The sequence below is a fragment of the Biomphalaria glabrata genome, chromosome 7, assembly GCF_947242115.1.
Source record: "Biomphalaria glabrata chromosome 7, xgBioGlab47.1, whole genome shotgun sequence".
Lineage (NCBI taxonomy): Eukaryota > Metazoa > Mollusca > Gastropoda > Planorbidae > Biomphalaria > Biomphalaria glabrata.
In genome coordinates, this window is record NC_074717.1 from 35,008,347 (window position 1) to 35,025,479 (window position 17,133).

General features: G+C 33.9%; 1 protein-coding gene across 17 annotated transcripts in view; it reads left to right on the top strand.

Annotated features, from left to right (window-relative positions):
- LOC106066519 (WD repeat-containing protein 7-like) overlaps window positions 1-17,133 on the top strand; it is a 47,628-nt gene that overhangs the window by 22,394 nt on the left and 8,101 nt on the right. For 13 of the 17 annotated variants that reach the window (XM_056034780.1, XM_056034779.1, XM_056034781.1 and 10 more), the window contains 9 exons: window positions 700-1,182; window positions 3,168-3,322; window positions 4,620-4,833; window positions 5,132-5,271; window positions 6,125-6,246; window positions 6,970-7,219; window positions 8,155-8,350; window positions 14,391-14,597; window positions 15,524-15,710. In XM_056034780.1, coding sequence (XP_055890755.1) covers window positions 700-1,182; window positions 3,168-3,322; window positions 4,620-4,833; window positions 5,132-5,271; window positions 6,125-6,246; window positions 6,970-7,219; window positions 8,155-8,350; window positions 14,391-14,597; window positions 15,524-15,710 — 1,954 coding nt within the window. Of the gene's footprint in view, window positions 1-699; window positions 1,183-3,167; window positions 3,323-4,619; window positions 4,834-5,131; window positions 5,272-6,124; window positions 6,247-6,969; window positions 7,220-8,154; window positions 8,351-14,390; window positions 14,598-15,523; window positions 15,711-16,305; window positions 16,336-16,826; window positions 16,854-17,133 lie in introns of all 17 variants that reach the window. The other 4 variants (XM_056034792.1, XM_056034793.1, XM_056034783.1 and 1 more) reach the window with 3 other exon arrangements.

Below are 17,133 nucleotides of genomic sequence, written 5' to 3' on the forward strand. Positions count from 1 at the left end.
ATTCTATTATGTAACTTTTTCATACCATTTTCTGACTATGCCCATACTAATTGATTTGAGCGCTACACTTGATCAGTTGTAGTTGTGGCAAAATTTATAGAACATAACTGGGCGTTTATTCATTTTTCATCTTTAGTTAAACATTATATTAAAGAAAAAAAAAAAGACATGATCTTTCTGTTATATTCTTAGTTTATACAGAAAAAACAAATGGTCCTGCTGTTGTTATCCTGGAAAGGAATGATTTGGGCTTTAGATTATTTAGATTTTTTAAAACAAATAAATAAACAAATTTGAAATCAATTTATAATAGACCTAATTTGTTTGAAGAGAAAGTTTTCAAGATCCAATTTCATTTTAATTCAGTGATGTTGGTGTGTAAACATGTTGGTGTGTAAACATGTCCAATCAAAAAGTTATCATAGTTGAAAAGACATTATTATATAAATGTGCTGTAAAGTGTATCATAAGCTCTTAATTTTTATTATCAGCAAAAGATAATCTATTCCCTATATTTCTTTTACATTGATTTTTTTTCTTTGCTTTTGAAAAAATGTTGTTAACATGTGATATGTGTTACATTTATATGTTTAGTTTTGTTTTTTTTAGAAAATATTTTTAGTTGAATTTTAAACATCAAAATCATTTTGATTGCTACAAGAAAAGGTGGATGTTGTCATAATTTTGTTTTATACCTAGAGGATGTGTCCAACTCTTCCTATGAAATGACCTTGGCAGATTTCAAGGAAGAGGATGAGGAACATATTGATCCTACCAGAGAGGAGGACCGAGACGTTGACTCTGTTTTTTTTTCTGCTTCTTATTCAAGCACGGCTGGCAGGAATGTTCCTCCTAGGCTGAACTCTAGACCATCTAGTTTTCATTCATCTTTGAGCTCCTCGACTTCTCCTTCTCCTAGTTCGCCAACTTCCCCAAGCGGACAGGCCCCTCAAGTAAACCCAGCTGTTCCGCTACGTAAAAAGTCTAAATTTCCATTAAGATTCTCCTCCAAGTCAAAGTCTGTAAGCTCCAGCTCTGACCTAGATTCAGAGAAAATTTATAGGGGATCTAAATCTCTCAAGGTTAAAAGTCATAGCCCAACAGAAGGAAAAAAAACTAACTCCTTGCCAAGGCCTGCAAGTGTTCCTGTTGACCTTATTCAGAGTGAGACAGAAGCTGAAAGTAAGCGCCCGATATTCCGCTACACCATGCATTCTTCCTCTTATCTGATCCCCCTCATTAACCCAGGAATCATATTGAGACAACCACTGGGTGAGCACCCATGTAGATGCTTTATTTTTTTCTGGAGCCTTAGTGACTATTCTAATGTACATCTGAATCATCCATCTACTCAAGAGTATTCATTATATTTTTTAACCTTTCCATTTTGTATTATACATTCTAGCCTAAGCTGCACCAGAAATCTTGGCATGATTTTAGCAATCTTCCTTTGATACTAACTTTTTTGTATTCCAGTATTAGTCTAGTCTTAATTGAAATCTGCTTATCAATTTGCTTTTAAAATTATTGTTTCCTTTTACTTTTTTGACCTCCATATTTTGTTATTGTTTAGATGTGAAATTTTGTACTTAATCCCTCATATCCTTATACAATTCAGATCGTTGCTAGTTTTTTTGGGTTGCCTCGAATTTCAATATGAGAAAAAAAATTATGCATATCGTATAAGAAAATGTTATCTAAATCATGGTACTCAAGTATAAATCTAAATCGAAATTGTGCACCTTAAAATCAAGGCATTTTCAGCATTTACAATTTTTAACCAAGAGAGAGTACTTTATTTTTAACTTATAACAAAATAAAAATAAAAGATTCAGTACCATTTATTATTTGATGATATTAGTGATACATATAAAAATATGTTTTTTATTTAATTTAAAATATAAATCAATTTTGTATAGAAATAGATTAATAAAAGGCTTGTCCTCCTATGACTCAATTGTTGAGTGAAACATTAAAAACATAATTACATTGAAATAAAAGTAATTTTTAAAAGTCTATCTGTTATAAGTGAGGCTGAACCTAGGTTAACGATTTCTATCTTGCCTGACAGTTAAATCAATTGAAGCTGAATGTTTTAGTGTTGAAACATTATAGTTATGCTGAAACCTCTCACAGTAGTTGAAACATTTCTTCCGGTACATACATTGTAGTTAGTTGGCTCTGGTTTAGAATTTTTGAAGAAGTTTAATTGAGAAAATATAGGCGTTGAACTAATCGCATAAGTTTCACTAAAATGTAACTTGCTCACTGTAGATGCAGAAATGCATTATGTATATATTTGGACATTGTTTAGTAGTTGTATTTATTATCAATAATCATTCTTCTAGGTTATAATTTAATCTAAAATTTTGGTATAAACTATTAAGTGATTTAACAATAAAATATTTTTGTTAACTAATAGAGAAGAGTTGAACCTAACAAATGTGTTCTAAGTAACCAATATATTGAAGCTCTCATGATGTATATTTACTTTCAACACTTCATTCAGAATGAGTTTATCCTTTCAGAAAATGTTTATTCCAGTTTATTCCAATGGTTTCTTTTTTTTTTTTTTTTTATTGATAGCACTCTTTCAAACACTCTCTTAACTATAAAATGTACCTTTTAGTCTTGTTTCACAAAAGCCCTCTGCATCAAATACATTAACACTGATAGAGAAGTGTTGAATGGATCTCACATTCTGTTTATAGTATCTGACATGAATTTTCTTGTTACTAATCCAGTAAATAAAGAGAAGTCACATTTTGCTTTTATAGAAAAGTAAAAATAGGATATTATAATTATATCAGCTACACACAATTTCGTGACTTTTTATGTTTTAGCCTTAATAGTAGGGATTAATATTCTCTTAATTTACATTATTACAAATAAATTTATGTCACAAGAGTTGCACACACTAAAGATACAATTAAAAACAAATAGATAAGTATAATGTAGTCAGTAGCTCTACTTAGTAATAACTTACAAGCTGTTAACGATTTACAATTTAGTGCCACACAGCAATTACATTACATTTACTAAAGTCTTGCCATCAACGCTTGTTTTTTTTTTTTTTTGTGTTAGTTTTTATAAAAAATTTGACAAAGCTGATGATTTTTAATCAAAGATCCTCAGAAGTTGATACATTTTAACTTGACTCTCCTCAGGTTTGTTGGCTCGAGCTAAAGAAAAAGCTGAGACTGTGGGTCAGAAGATTCAGAACAAGCTTGATGCTGTAGGCAATGTAGGTGGTCAGCCTATTATACCCATACAAACCCAGCCCACCAGTGCCAGGAAGAGACCAGACTCCATCACAGTACATGTATGTTACCAACATTAGGATGTTTATCTGTTTATATGTTTTCTGTTCAATGAATGGATCTTTTTATTGGTGTGTAAAAACAGTAGCTGTTTTTTACGAAACTTATATCAACTCACTTTGTCTGGTAAATAGATTGTACACATTATTTCTCCGACACCCAATCTCGAATCCATCTGAAATTGTGCACAATTATTTCTTTTAGCTGACAACACTAGAATCAATAAAAAAAAGTATCAAATTATTAAATTAACTATTAGTAATTAATTATTTTGTTTGGTACCTCAAATAAGAGAAAGAAATTGGTGGTATAAGCTGAATTATTCCCCTTTATAGGTCACCACTTTAAAGTAAGTTTGAAACAAACAATAGATAACAATACAATTTCTATTTTTTTATTAACACCTCCCTAGCAGAGTGGTTAGTATGTCAGCCTGAGGAGGCTTATGTCATGAGTTTGAATTCTGTCCGTTCCTCCTTTTTTTTTTTAAATGCTCTTAAAAATGATTACGGTAAAATTCTCCCCAACCCCCCATTTTCCCAACTGGTCCAGATAAATGATAGGATCATAGCGTGATGAGAAAGAATGAAATATTACTTAACAAAAACAATTGGTAAAAATATTTCTAATCGCACAGATTTATTGTTGTTGGTCTAGATTTATTAGAAATTTAATTACATGACGGATCCAAACTAATTGATACAATTACACTTTGTATAAGCTTTGTTTTTTGAAAAAGTATTTTTTATGCTTTTCTTGTTTAAAAAGCTTATATCAACTCTGGGTGGATTTCTCCCACTTCCCATTCTCGAATGTAGTTGAAATTTTTAACAATTATTCATTGTCGATAACAATCAAAATATTACCCAATTAGTCATAATTTATTAATTTTGTTTTTTATAATAATGTTCTAAGGTAATGTGTAGACTTTTTAGACTATGAAACCTTCTATTTTTTCTAAGTAATTGAATATCTCAGTATATAAAACATCAGCCTTCCATCACGGATCCCCTAGTTTGAATTTAGAATAAATCCATTTTTAATAGCTTTTGATAAAGCAGCATGGCAACCTTCTCCCTTTGCACCTCAACTGGTCCACAAAAGTGAACAATCTATATGCATTAAACAAAAACAATTAATAAAAATATTTTCAATCATACAAAATTATTATTGCTAGTCTAGATCTATTAGAATTAATAATTTGACTGATTCAAAATAATTGATGCAGTTTCTCTCAATATAAGCTTCATTTTTTTTTTAAAGTATTTTTTATATTTTACTTATAAAAATTTTTTGCAGGAATCTTTGAGTATGGCCATTGGTGAACTCTTCATGTCTTGTCTGCATGCCTGGAACCTTGACCTTCAGCTAGATGATCTTTGCCTAAAAAAATTGGGGCTCCACAAACCCAAGTGCCCCATAAGCTTTGGTCTTCTGTCCCATGGTGGGCACATGTCCTTGATGCTCCCTGGCTGGCACAGACATCAGGCCCAAGACAAATTGACACCTGGAGGTAGTGAATTTTTTTTTTTATAGTGACAGTTTCAGTTTCAGGAAAACCTATTTTCTAAATACCGACTAGCTTTTGTCACATGTAGAATAGTAATTAAATGGTCCTCCATGATTTAATGGGTTTTTCTTTTTACATAAAACTGTATAGATTTCTCTAGAAGTTTTTGCATCATAATTTTTATAATTATTGTTGTCATAGCATATGGCTATTTTAGAATACACTCAGACTAATCATTTTGCAAAGTTTTCAACCTCTTTTCGTAATGAGAAATGAGACTTTGTTAAATGTTCTCCAATAGGACCCATGCCAACTCAAGTTGTCCAGAAACCTAGTGAGGTTGAAGGAGAGACAGTCAGTAGATCTTCTAGGCCAAGCACACCACGAAGAGATGCGTCTGTTGTAGCCTGCCAGCAACAAGCTTATGATTTCTCTACTAAAGTATGTTAGTCTTTTAGTCATCATTAGCATTGCTTATATCATGTGTCCTTGGGGTAGAAGGGGGATGAGAAGTCTAACCATGAGTGTAAGGAAGTCGCTTCACTCCAATTGGTCAGAAGCCATCAGCTTTATCCTGATATGGACCAGTTCACTCTTTAATCTTTATCTAACAAACCTTTCTTTTGGGGATCTTTCTAAAATAATTTCTCAATGGTACCTGAACCAAGAAATGACAAGCCTGCTTGAACCTACCAGCTTTTGTTGCTTTACAGTATTTATTAGTTCTGTTTCCAGTTTTCCCTCTTAATCTTTGTATAATGACACACTCATTTGTTTTCTTTTCCCATTGTTGTAAACTGTTAAATACCCTTATTATTGGAGATGATATTGACTTGTTTCTTAACAACTGCTATAATGTTGATAGTAAACAAGCTCGACAGGATGATAACAACAATTCAATGTAATTGAGAAAATGGTTTCTAGAACATCAAAAGTGTTTATTATTAGATGGGTTATGGTTTAAGTCTGAATTTTATGCTTGGCTTTTGTGGGTTCTGCCTCAAATGTCATAATTATGTATATGTCTCTAAGCTAAAGTGCACATTTCTAAATTTTATTCTATTCTCTTAACTCTAACAATACCCAGAAACCTATAACTTTTGCCACCATATACCCAGTAACCTATAACTTTTGCAACCATATATAAAAAAAACCACAATTATTGGTACCTATCTATAAAAAAACAACAACAACACAACATAGAATGTTTTGTAATTTTTTTTTTACTTATAAAAAAAAATAGTTTTAAGATAGCATTGTTACTGAATATCTGTACCTTGTTGTATTATCCCAGATGCGGTGGCAAATATCTAGTGCAGTGACAACACAACATTTGTTGAGTGTTATTTCTGTTGCCAATACTCTAATGGGAATGAGTAGAGCTGTCTTCATGCCAGAGTTGCTTCACCCTACCAGGTGGGATAACTTTGAATTCTATCAACATATTATCTTGTTAGTTTTATAGTTTATTTATTTAATGTGACAATTTCTAATAATATAAACTTGACTATATAATATTTTGTTTACAATATATTAATTTCCTAACCTCACCTACATTAGAACACTTTTTTTTCACTCATGAACTAGCCTCGTCAGTCAATGAACACTATTAAACTACTTATACGCTCATTTTTATTTATATTAGGGCAAGGTGCCTTCTCATATGGAATATTAGCATGCTAAAAAGAAGGTCTTAATTAGAACTTTTTACATTGGAAGCTAGAGCACAGAAGATTTTCCCTGAATGGCCAAAGTGCACTTTGATAAGAAGGCCTACTATATTATAAACATGCATGCACAGTACAATAAAGAAATAATAATGATTTATTTCAAAACTTCAATACCCTAACCTTACTTTATTTCAGTATAGCTGGTATTCTCTTCCGTCCAACTTTATTTATTTTCTAGTAATAATAATTTATTTGAGTTACTCATTACACTAGCTACACTTTATTTCTTTATAGCTGGAATTCTCTGCTAGCTTACATTTTGTTTTTTAGTCTCTAATAAATGTTTACTTATTCATTGGCAGTGTTGGGGATTTTTTTCTTCATATGTAACTTTAATGTGTATAAATAAAGGATAATGTACTTGATTAAGATATGGTACCAACATAAATGAACATGTTAAATATTACAGACCCAAAGGGGATTCTCTAAGCTCAAACTTTGGTCTTTCATTCCGAGAGACTGACAGCCCAGAAAGTTTTGGCAGCTCAGATTCAGACTCGGCTGATATGCAGGCCACCCTTCAGGCTCAAGTAAAGCAGGGCTGGAGTCTACTTGCTGCCATGCACTGTGTTCTACTCCCAGAGCTGGTGGGGCTAGACTATTACCAGTGCCCTCAGCTGGAGATGTTGGCCAGACGCTGGCAGGACAGATGTCTTGAGGTCAGGATTTGTTCTCAGTTGTTTTTTTTTTTTACTTAATCAGGGTTTAATTCTGTGTCACACTTTGGCAGTAGTTCTTTCGTCATTGTGAAATTTATGTCACACTTTGGCAGTAGCTCTTTCCTCATTGTGAATTCTAGTTTATTGTAGCCTGAATGAAACTAAAGCACATTCACTTCTTAGCAGTTAGAAAAGGTGGGCACGACATGGCCTTAATTGTGTCAATGTGCCCAAAATCCAAAAATAAAAAAAAATACCAGTTTTTCAAAGGGAGGAGGGGTTCTTAATATATCCAGTCTTTCAGGCTAAAAACTATTTTCCCCAGCCTCCCATCCCCCCTTGCCTTAAAACTCCAGATTTAAAGACCTCTGTAAGCTTTACCCTTGCTCTTTTGCATTATTTTACAATTGATAATATTGTCTTGAACACTTAGATAAACATAAGGATTTTATATCTTCAAAAGAAAAGAAGCTTCTAAAGATTTATATAGGTTAGAACCCCAACATATTGAACTGACAAAAAGGTGAAGGATTAAAATATGATATTAAAAAAACAACAATTTTCTTCTATTTTTAAAGTTTTCATTTCTTAACAAAATGGAATTGAGGTTAAAAATGACTGCTTGGTCATGTGATTGGTATGTGCTCTGGACTGTTGTCTCAATGGTTTTAGGTTCGATCCATACCCGCCGCCATCCTGTTGGAGGTTTTTGCTAGGATGTAATAATCCAAAAAATGTAAAACAAACAAACTAGGCAAAGTTTAAATAAGCTGTTGGTAATTCTCAGGTCTACTTCTATTAAGAAATGTTACATATTTGTTGTAATCTGAGGGAACTCTTTTATATTATCAAAACTTTAAACCTACCTTCTTATGTAGACTGCTTGCATCATTCAATTATTTTCTTTTCACAAAATATTCTTGTGTATGAAATAGATCAGAGAAGCTGCACAGGCTCTTTTGTTGGCTGAGCTGCGCAGAATCAACCCTGAAGGTCGTAAGCGGCTTTTAGACATGTGGGCTCCATACTTACCAAGTTACATCGATGCTGAACATTCCATCCTGAGCAGCCAAAAAGATCAAAGAGATGGGGAGGAGATTGACATGGAAGATGAAGAAAGTATTCTTGGAGGTCAGTTATTGATTGGTCACAAATTATTGTTTTCCGGTAAAACTTTACATCGAAGGACCCTAGTTTTTCAGGTCAATTATTTGGCAGCTGTCTATCCGCACGTACGATGACGTGCTGACGTGACCTAACCTGCTCGCGCGCGCTCTATTAGCAGATCGTGCCCGGTCACTGTCCCCCTCTCTCTCTCCTCTTTTAGTATGGTAAATCATAGATCTATGTAATATAGATTTAGATTTTTTTTCTACACATTATTCTTGGAATAATATTAATGTTTAGATGGTATTTTATGTTTTTAATTGGGGAATTTTAATTAATATATTATTAATTAATTATAGGCCTACGTATCTTTGCTAAAAAAAAATAAAATAATAAATCTAATCGTGTGTTAGCTGTTTTGTTTATTTTAAATATGCATTTAAATACATTTTTTCTGCCCTCATTTTTTTTTTTTTTTAGAGTATGACTCTCCTATTGAATCATTTTAACAGCAAAGCATAAGTTTAAAAAAAAATAATATCTAAAGATAATATGACATATTTTAGAAGAAAGATGTAATCTTATTTTTCTACTTTAAAAATAATTATAATTATTTAATATGCAAACAAACAAAATTGTATTTTGTATATTTTTAGGTTTGCGGAAATATAGGCACAGGGTTGACGCACTGCCGTAAATCCGTAACTGGATGTTTATATGACGAGTACGCTACAAATGGACATTTTGTTAACCATGACGAGGTTGCCGACTGTAATATGTCTCCTTCTGTCTTGAAAGACAAAGGATGTAAATAATGTACTCACATTAAAAACTAGTCTGGTTTCTGTTTGAGTCCGCGAACAATCGGATTCCGAAGCGGCAAAGTTAGCCACTGTTCGTGTATCTGAATGCTCCTGTTTTAGGGCTATCTAACAGGGCTGCTTTCTTTTGCATCCCCTTCTTTATGACAACTTCATTTCTTTCGCTATCAGCGAGGTTCGTACCAGCACGCTCAGTTTGTTCTGTTGTCCACCCTGCGCGATGTTCTCAAACTATTTGTTTATCCCTGTAGTCGTCAGATTTCACTTGCAGACATCTCTGTTGGTAAATCTTGAACGTTTCTTGGATCTCCACAAGCTCAGCATACAGGATGTTCTCAGGAATTCTTTCATCTGGCATGCGGGTGACATATCTGATCCAACTTGGTCTACTGTGTCAAAAAAGGATTGATACTTTGTGTATTGTCCAGTTTCAAAGCTCCTGATTTGAAACACGATCCTCCAAGAATTACACTTTATGGACTTGAGCACACAGGCAGTAGTCCTAATGCTATCTAAGCGGGCTCAGAGAGCACTGGTAGGATGGGAAGCGCATGGACCACGGATAATAACAGCCTCATTCCATTCAGTGAAGAAGAGGATTAACTTAGATATTGTCTTAACAACAGTGAAGAGGAAGAGAAGGATAATATTTACAACAGACTGACTATCATCATACTCGACAGACTTAAAAAGAGAAAGATAGAGACGGCCCAGGAATATATGGCGCCGCAATTTGGAAGCAGATGTCAAGCAGATGGGCAAGACGTGGGGACAGTTGGAGAGACTCGCCCAGAACCGAGACGCCTTGAAGAAGCTGGCTGGTGGCCTATGCCCCATAAGGGACCACAGGCAGAGATGAGATGATGATGGCCAACCATGTACATCTAATAATAGGCTTGCAATTCTTTGCACTATAAAAGGTTTGAATATAATATTAGAAAGTTCTTCAACGTCGTAAGAGTCAAAACGTTGATTTGGAATAAATAAATAAAAAATATGAGCAAGAGCATTATGAATCAACTGAATTTGCTGGGTATATTGCTCAGTCACGGTGAAAGACGGGGCATTTGAATACTTTTGTCCAAGCATATGAAATAAGAAAAGTGCCTTTATCGGCTTCAACAGTCTGTAGATTAGAGGCTCAGAGAAGAACAAGCAGGCTTCCAAAGAGGCAGAACATGTGCAGAGCAGATCTTCGTTCCATTGAGAACCAACAACGGCTAACGATCAGTTTCGTAGACTTTAAGAAAGCGTTTGATAGTGTCCACCGAGATTCAGTATGGAAAATAGCTAGAGAATACGGCATCCCAGAAAAATTCGTCCAGATCCTATGACACATATACAGTCAGTCTAGGTGCTGCATTAAAACAGAAGAATGAACAACAGTTTTTTAGCATCGAGACAGGGGTGCAAATTATCTCCCTTCCTTTTAATCCTAGCCTGTGGTTCAGTCTGGGATATAGGACACCAGCCAGCTGTCTCTTGTCCTTCTTGGCATCTGCATCCAAATCTCGGCGCCATATATTTCTGGGCCATCTCTCTTTCTCTTTCCTTGGAGGTTCCAGATGAGGACCTGTCTTGTGACGTTGAATGCAGGATTGCAAAGAGTGTAATAAGAAATAAAGGAACACTGAAGAGTAACCTAAAACAAGGCTTTATTAAACTAGAACGACACATGAACTGACGAAAGAGACTTAGACAGTAGCCCCAGATTTATGTCTGGGCAAGAAAGGAAGAATGGAAGAAAGAAAGAAGGAGGGCACATGAAACTCTATCAGGCTATCATTTCTGGTGGCCAGGTGTACAGAAGAGGGGAAAAGCCTAACAAAGATGAGACCTGTGGTATGTTGGCCGATTTGGTGGGGTAGGGAATTAGTATATAATTTTCATATTATGTCGCTACCCTTCTGGTTTCTTGGCGAATTCGATGGGATGGGAGGGTGATTTCATCTTCTGCCCTCCCCACTCTAGCCCTCTGAATGAGAGGGCGGTCAGAGTTTATGTAATTGCACATGAATTTATCATAATTATTTTAAGAAAAACTTTCTTTTGGAAAATTTAGAATTTATACAAAATTATTCAGTATAAGAGTAAAAATTGAGATGAGTTCTGAACCCTAATATTCTTTATCTAGTCGCCTATTAGCAACCTTTAATCAACCTGATATTTTCTATTGTATAAATACATTTGGGACTATAACTCACAATTTATGCTCGAATCCTAAAAATGCCAAAAATTTAGAGTATAATCTAATTGGTCCACTTAATTTCTCCTCCCACATTTTTTGTTTGTTTAGAGCTTGGAATTATAGTTCTGTAACAAAACAAAGTTACAAACAGGCCTGTTGAACAAAATGTATCACTTACAAATGAGATTATTACTTAGGTGTCTGTGAGGGTGGGTCGGGGTTGGTAGGTGGGGGGCTCCATTCTGTCTAGCGCTATGTCAGGTGCCAAACTATCTATCTATCTATCCTCTCTCTCTCTAACTTCTCTCTCTCTCTCCCTCTCTCCCTCTCTATCTATCTATCTATCTATCTATCTATCTATCTATCTATCTATCTATCTATCTATCTATCTATCTATCTATCTATCCTCTCTCTGTCTAACCTCTCTCTCTCTCCATCTATCCCTCTATCCCTCTCTATCTATCTATCTATCTATCTATCTATCTATCTATCTATCTATCTATCTATCTGTCTGTCTGTCTGTCTGTCTGTCTGTCTGTCTATCTATCTATCTATCTATCTATCTATCTATCTATCTATCTATCTATCTATTTATCTATCCTCTCTCTGTCTAACTTCTCTCTCTATCTCCCTCTGTCTATCCCCCTCTCTCTCTCTGTATGTTTAACTTATCTCTCTCTATCTATCCTCTCTCTGTCTAACTTATCTATCTAACTCTCTCTCTCTCTATATATATATATATCCTCTCTCCCTATCTATACCTCTCTCTCTATATATATATCTATCTATGTATCCTCTCTCTAACTTCTCTCTCTCTCTCTCTCTCTATCTATCTATCTATCCTCTACCTCTCTAACCTATCTATATATATATATATATATCTAAAAGATTTCTTTTTAAAAGCTATACAGTTGAAGATGCATGAATCTTTTTAAGTAATAAATGTTTTTTTTTTGTTTTATTAATAATAATATTTAATCTTAATTTTTTCATGTAGGTTTACATTCTCAATACATACAATACATCAATAAAACATGAGCACGCAGGTCATATAAGACAGATGGCCATGTTGTGTAACTCCCTCGCCAATGCTAGACTGTCAACATCCACCCATTCCTTCCTATCACCCCACCCCTTGCTGTCTTTTCATGTAACCTTCACATTGTCCAGTCACACAAATCTGGATAACCCACCACAGATTTGCGTGATTGGTTTGATTTGTCTTAAGTCACATGTCCACATTTTAGTTAATACAGTTTATTATCAAGCTATCCAACACTGAACATCGCATCGTCGCTTTCCTTTTTTTTTTTTTTTTTTATTTCTGACTGATTCGTATACAAAATCCAGTGTAAGTTTTCAATCTTTTCAATTCTTTAGTTTTCTTTATATAGTTTCATGCCAAAAGTTCGGGTATGTTTTACGGTGGATTTCACAACTTAAAATACTTTTACAAATATTTGTAAAGATCTGGCAGATATAAATCCCTTGTTCAATGAAACTGGAATATTTTTTAAAAAATAATGTGGTACATTTGCAGTGTGCTATTTCCCTTGTGACACCAACTTTCCTAGATTTTATGCTTGAGAGCCAGCACATTAGAAACTTGAATCAGAAATATTTTTATATCTTTACATCTTCTAGTTTAGGTCTACCTTTCATCTCTACATTTTTAACCAATTTGGTTTTAGCGCAACCGCGAATTATTTTATTTCCATGAATATAGAAATCAGCCTTGGTATTGCATCTTGCCTATGTCTCCTCTACTGGCTTGAAATATTATTTTTTTTTAAAAGTTACATTTTACTTAAAAGCTGGTATAACTCCTCCGTTGTCTGGTTTTAAGTCCAGAATGTGAAAGGAGGAGGGGTGAGCACATATATTAGGCTACATATATTACTACGCTTCATAAACATCTAGCTCCTGTTATTGAAAACACGCGGATTTCAGATAATTACAAATATCTGCACTTATAAGGAAACTTTAAGTTTAATTTAATTTGAAAATAAAATAAAGAGTATGATACACAAATACGAACCCCATTAAATTAATAATTTGATCCACCATAATACCCTTCTAAAAAACTAATAATTTAGATCTATAAAACATTACAAATGAAAAAAAAAAATATATATATATATATATTATATATATAGGCCTATGACTATGACCCGTACATAATAGGAAACCATACATTTGTTTAGCCTCATAAACAAAAAAAAAAAACAAATCAAAAAAATAAAGCTTCATTCTTTCTCAATATTTATTTTTTATAGCCTTTATAATATTTTATTATTACATAATATAGATCCAGAGTTTTCATATCATTAGAGCATGACTAGATCTATCACGAACAATTACATGATACTACTGACACTGTCTAGCCGGTAGTGACCTTGTGACCTGATTACCTTAGCGATAGACAGCGCGGTGCTGCCACTTGCGTAACATTCTTCAAAAGGGTCCTTCGATGTAAAGTTTTACCGTTTTCCTATACTCTCAAGTCACCACACTGGCTGCTAGCACTTTATACATTTGAGATCTTTATGGGCATAGATGAAGAGGATGCAGAGAAAATAGATAATCTGGATATATAAAAACAGTATAAAAAAAAAGATTTTGCTAGCTGAAGTTTTCATACAATATATGTATGTACATATATAATTATAAGGCTTATAAAGATAACTTAGTTTTTTTCTTTAACTTTAATACAACATTTGCAATCTGCATTAGACATTTTTTTTAGCAACAAGATACTATAGGAAATGAAAGAAGTAAAGAATTTTTTTAAAGTATCATAACATTTTATTTAAATTATTAAAAAGTTGTTGAATAAAGGAAATAATAAATGACTAAAACATTTATTTGGCGGGGAGGGAAGGGAGCAAATAAATTTATTTAGTTTTATTATTTTTTAAAATGTTGAATTTTTTAATCTACATCCATGACCCTAGTATGCATGTATTAAAGTATCTAATTATTTTTAAAACAACTTTTTATAGAAAAAAAATAAATTTAAAATTCAACAAATCACCATTATTTATTTCTTCTTTAGGTGACATTCCATCCCACAAGTTGTCTGTATCATTTGAAAGCCGCAGGAAGCAGGCCACAGCCATTGTCATGCTGGGGGTGATAGGTGCTGAGTTTGGTCATGAAATAGAGCCAAGCCGAGCCAAACCAGAGGACATCAAGAAATCAAAAAAACAAGGGCCAGTTGAGGGTTTCAGCTTGACCAACTACTCTCTTGCTAGGAATACAAGTAAATCACCTAAACTGTTTCACTTTTTTCTTGACTGTTTTTTACCACCTGGTTAATAAGAGAGTCCTTGTGAACTTCGGTATGGACAGTATAGAAGGACTTCTTATGGTCCGACAGTTACGCTGGGCGGGACACGTGTCCTGTATGGGAGGCGAACTTATGCCAAAGGCAGTCTTTTTTGGTGAGCTAAAAGGTGGTCTACGTAATAGAGGCGCCCCACGGAAACATTTCTAAGACCAGCTAAGGTGCCAACTTGCCTTAGCTGACATAGAAGAGAGCACATGGTTACTTGTGGCTTCAGAACGAGACAGCTGGAGCTCACTCACAAAGGCCTCCTTTATTCTTCATAACAAATTACATCATAGTCCCTTGACTTGCGTCATAGAGTGCTGCAAATGTTTGGGCAACCAAATCCTCCGCTCTTCCTCGTAAGCAGCTATCCTTAGTCACAGCATAGAGAGAAGATGTTCCATTCTTTGATGTTTTCCAACCAGTCTTTCTTCTCCATCCACTGTACCTTGAATGATGATTTTTATAGTGAGTTCTGACTTACAATAAGACAGAATCAGCTCAGGTTTGGTCTCTTCACAACATTATTTTACAGAGGCTTAAAACAACCTGTCTAGTACACATTTCGAACACTTTATTTCTCCCACTTCCCATTCTCGGATCAAGTTGAAACTTTGCACAATTATTCATTGTCTCTTGGTAAGAAATGATTCAATCAAAAGAAATGATCCAGTTAGTTAATTAGTTCATTTTGTTTGATATAAAAAGGTGAATAAATCTTACAGTATTTAGCTATGTCTGTAAATGTGGAGTTATTCCTTTTAGATAAGCTCTTTTAAAACATCATTTTAGTATTTTGTTTGCTGATAAGATATTTCTAGAAATACTTTTAATCTTTGAGAAACATTTTGTTTCAGGTAAAGCTCTAACATTTATTTTGTTGCACCCCCCAACTCCCAAACTCCCACCCAACACACCCATACGAAGGGCTGCCATTGATTTGATTGGCAGGGGGTTTACTGTCTGGGAACCATACATAGATGTCTCTGCTGTTCTGCTTGGCCTTCTGGAGTTGAGCATTGATTCAAATAGGCTGATCCCCAGGTGAGCTCATATCTCTTGATTTACTCTTGTAGATGTGTATAACAGAAAGGGACTCAACAATCTGTCTGTCTTCTTGGTAGTTTTGTTATTAAGATTTTTTTATAAAAGATATTTAACACATTTATTCAAATCATTTTTTTCCTTAAATTCCCTTCTCTTTTAATAGTATATTTAATGGAGAGTTTACATCTTTCACGAATATAGACATTAGAATCTCAATATTTCCTAAATTTTAAAGGAATAGTATTGGTCAAAGCTCACTCTGTGATTAAAGATTTTATTGATTAAATTTATCTCTCTAATATATTTAAAATATCACTTCCCTATGGCTCATTGTACATCCTAGAACTTGTTCTTTATTTCTCTTTAGTATTTATTATCAATGATGCACTCTTATTAGAACTACTATATAATTTTTGTCAATGTTTAATGTGCTAGCCAGCCTGTATCATAAGTTATATCCCTTTACCATTTTTTGTTCTCAACACCAGATAGAACCTGTATATTTTTGTTTGATTTCTCATACAAACTCTTTTGTGTGCTGTCGCATTTTGCATGCTTGTTTGCTATCTGTTAATGACTTCAATGTTTTCAGGCGTGAAATATCTCATCGACTCATGGAACGGTATGATTTAACGAAAATAACAAAATATTATAACTCCTAACGTTTTATAAAGTTGTGAATGTTTTTTTTAGCTTCACTGTTATTATACAACTTGTATGCGAACTAATTTATTTTCCTGCGCAAACCCTGAGGGTGTAGCTAAACTAACAGTGAAGACTTGTATGGCAGAATAACATTGTACCCTACTGTGGGCATTTGTTTGTAGCCAACATTATGCATGTCATGCATTTGTATTTGCATTTCTTTATTGCACACTTAGAAAATGTATTTAGGTCTACACAACAATTTGAAATATCAAAAAACTTCTGTTTTGTTTCTGGAAAGTATTTGCAAGCTCTATATCGGAAAATTGGTTGATCAAATATGTTCTAATCAGTCTCGACATAATTAACAACTCCAGTTCTCAAATGAATTTTCTTAATAGGTCAGAGTAACAAATCATCAAAAAGTTAGTGAAAATGGAATTAATAGATCATAAATATTTTTTGCAGGCTAAGAGTAAATGGCAGATTTGTAAGGTCGGCGTATGCTGGTTTAAAGTTGGATTTATTTTTACTGTTTTCATTTTATTTTTGTTTCTTTTTCTATTTGAATTTAATTTTACAGAAGTCATTGGCTATTAGCATTGAATTGACCTATCCATTAATGCTTAGTTCTTGTCTGTCTCTGGGTGTTAATGCTATTCTTCTTGTTTTCTGTTTAAGTAGGAAGTGCCTGTAAGTATCAGACTAAAGCCTGACTGTCATGTTGGGTAAAAACTGTCCACCCTGGTGCAAAAACCTCAATTTAGTTTAGCAT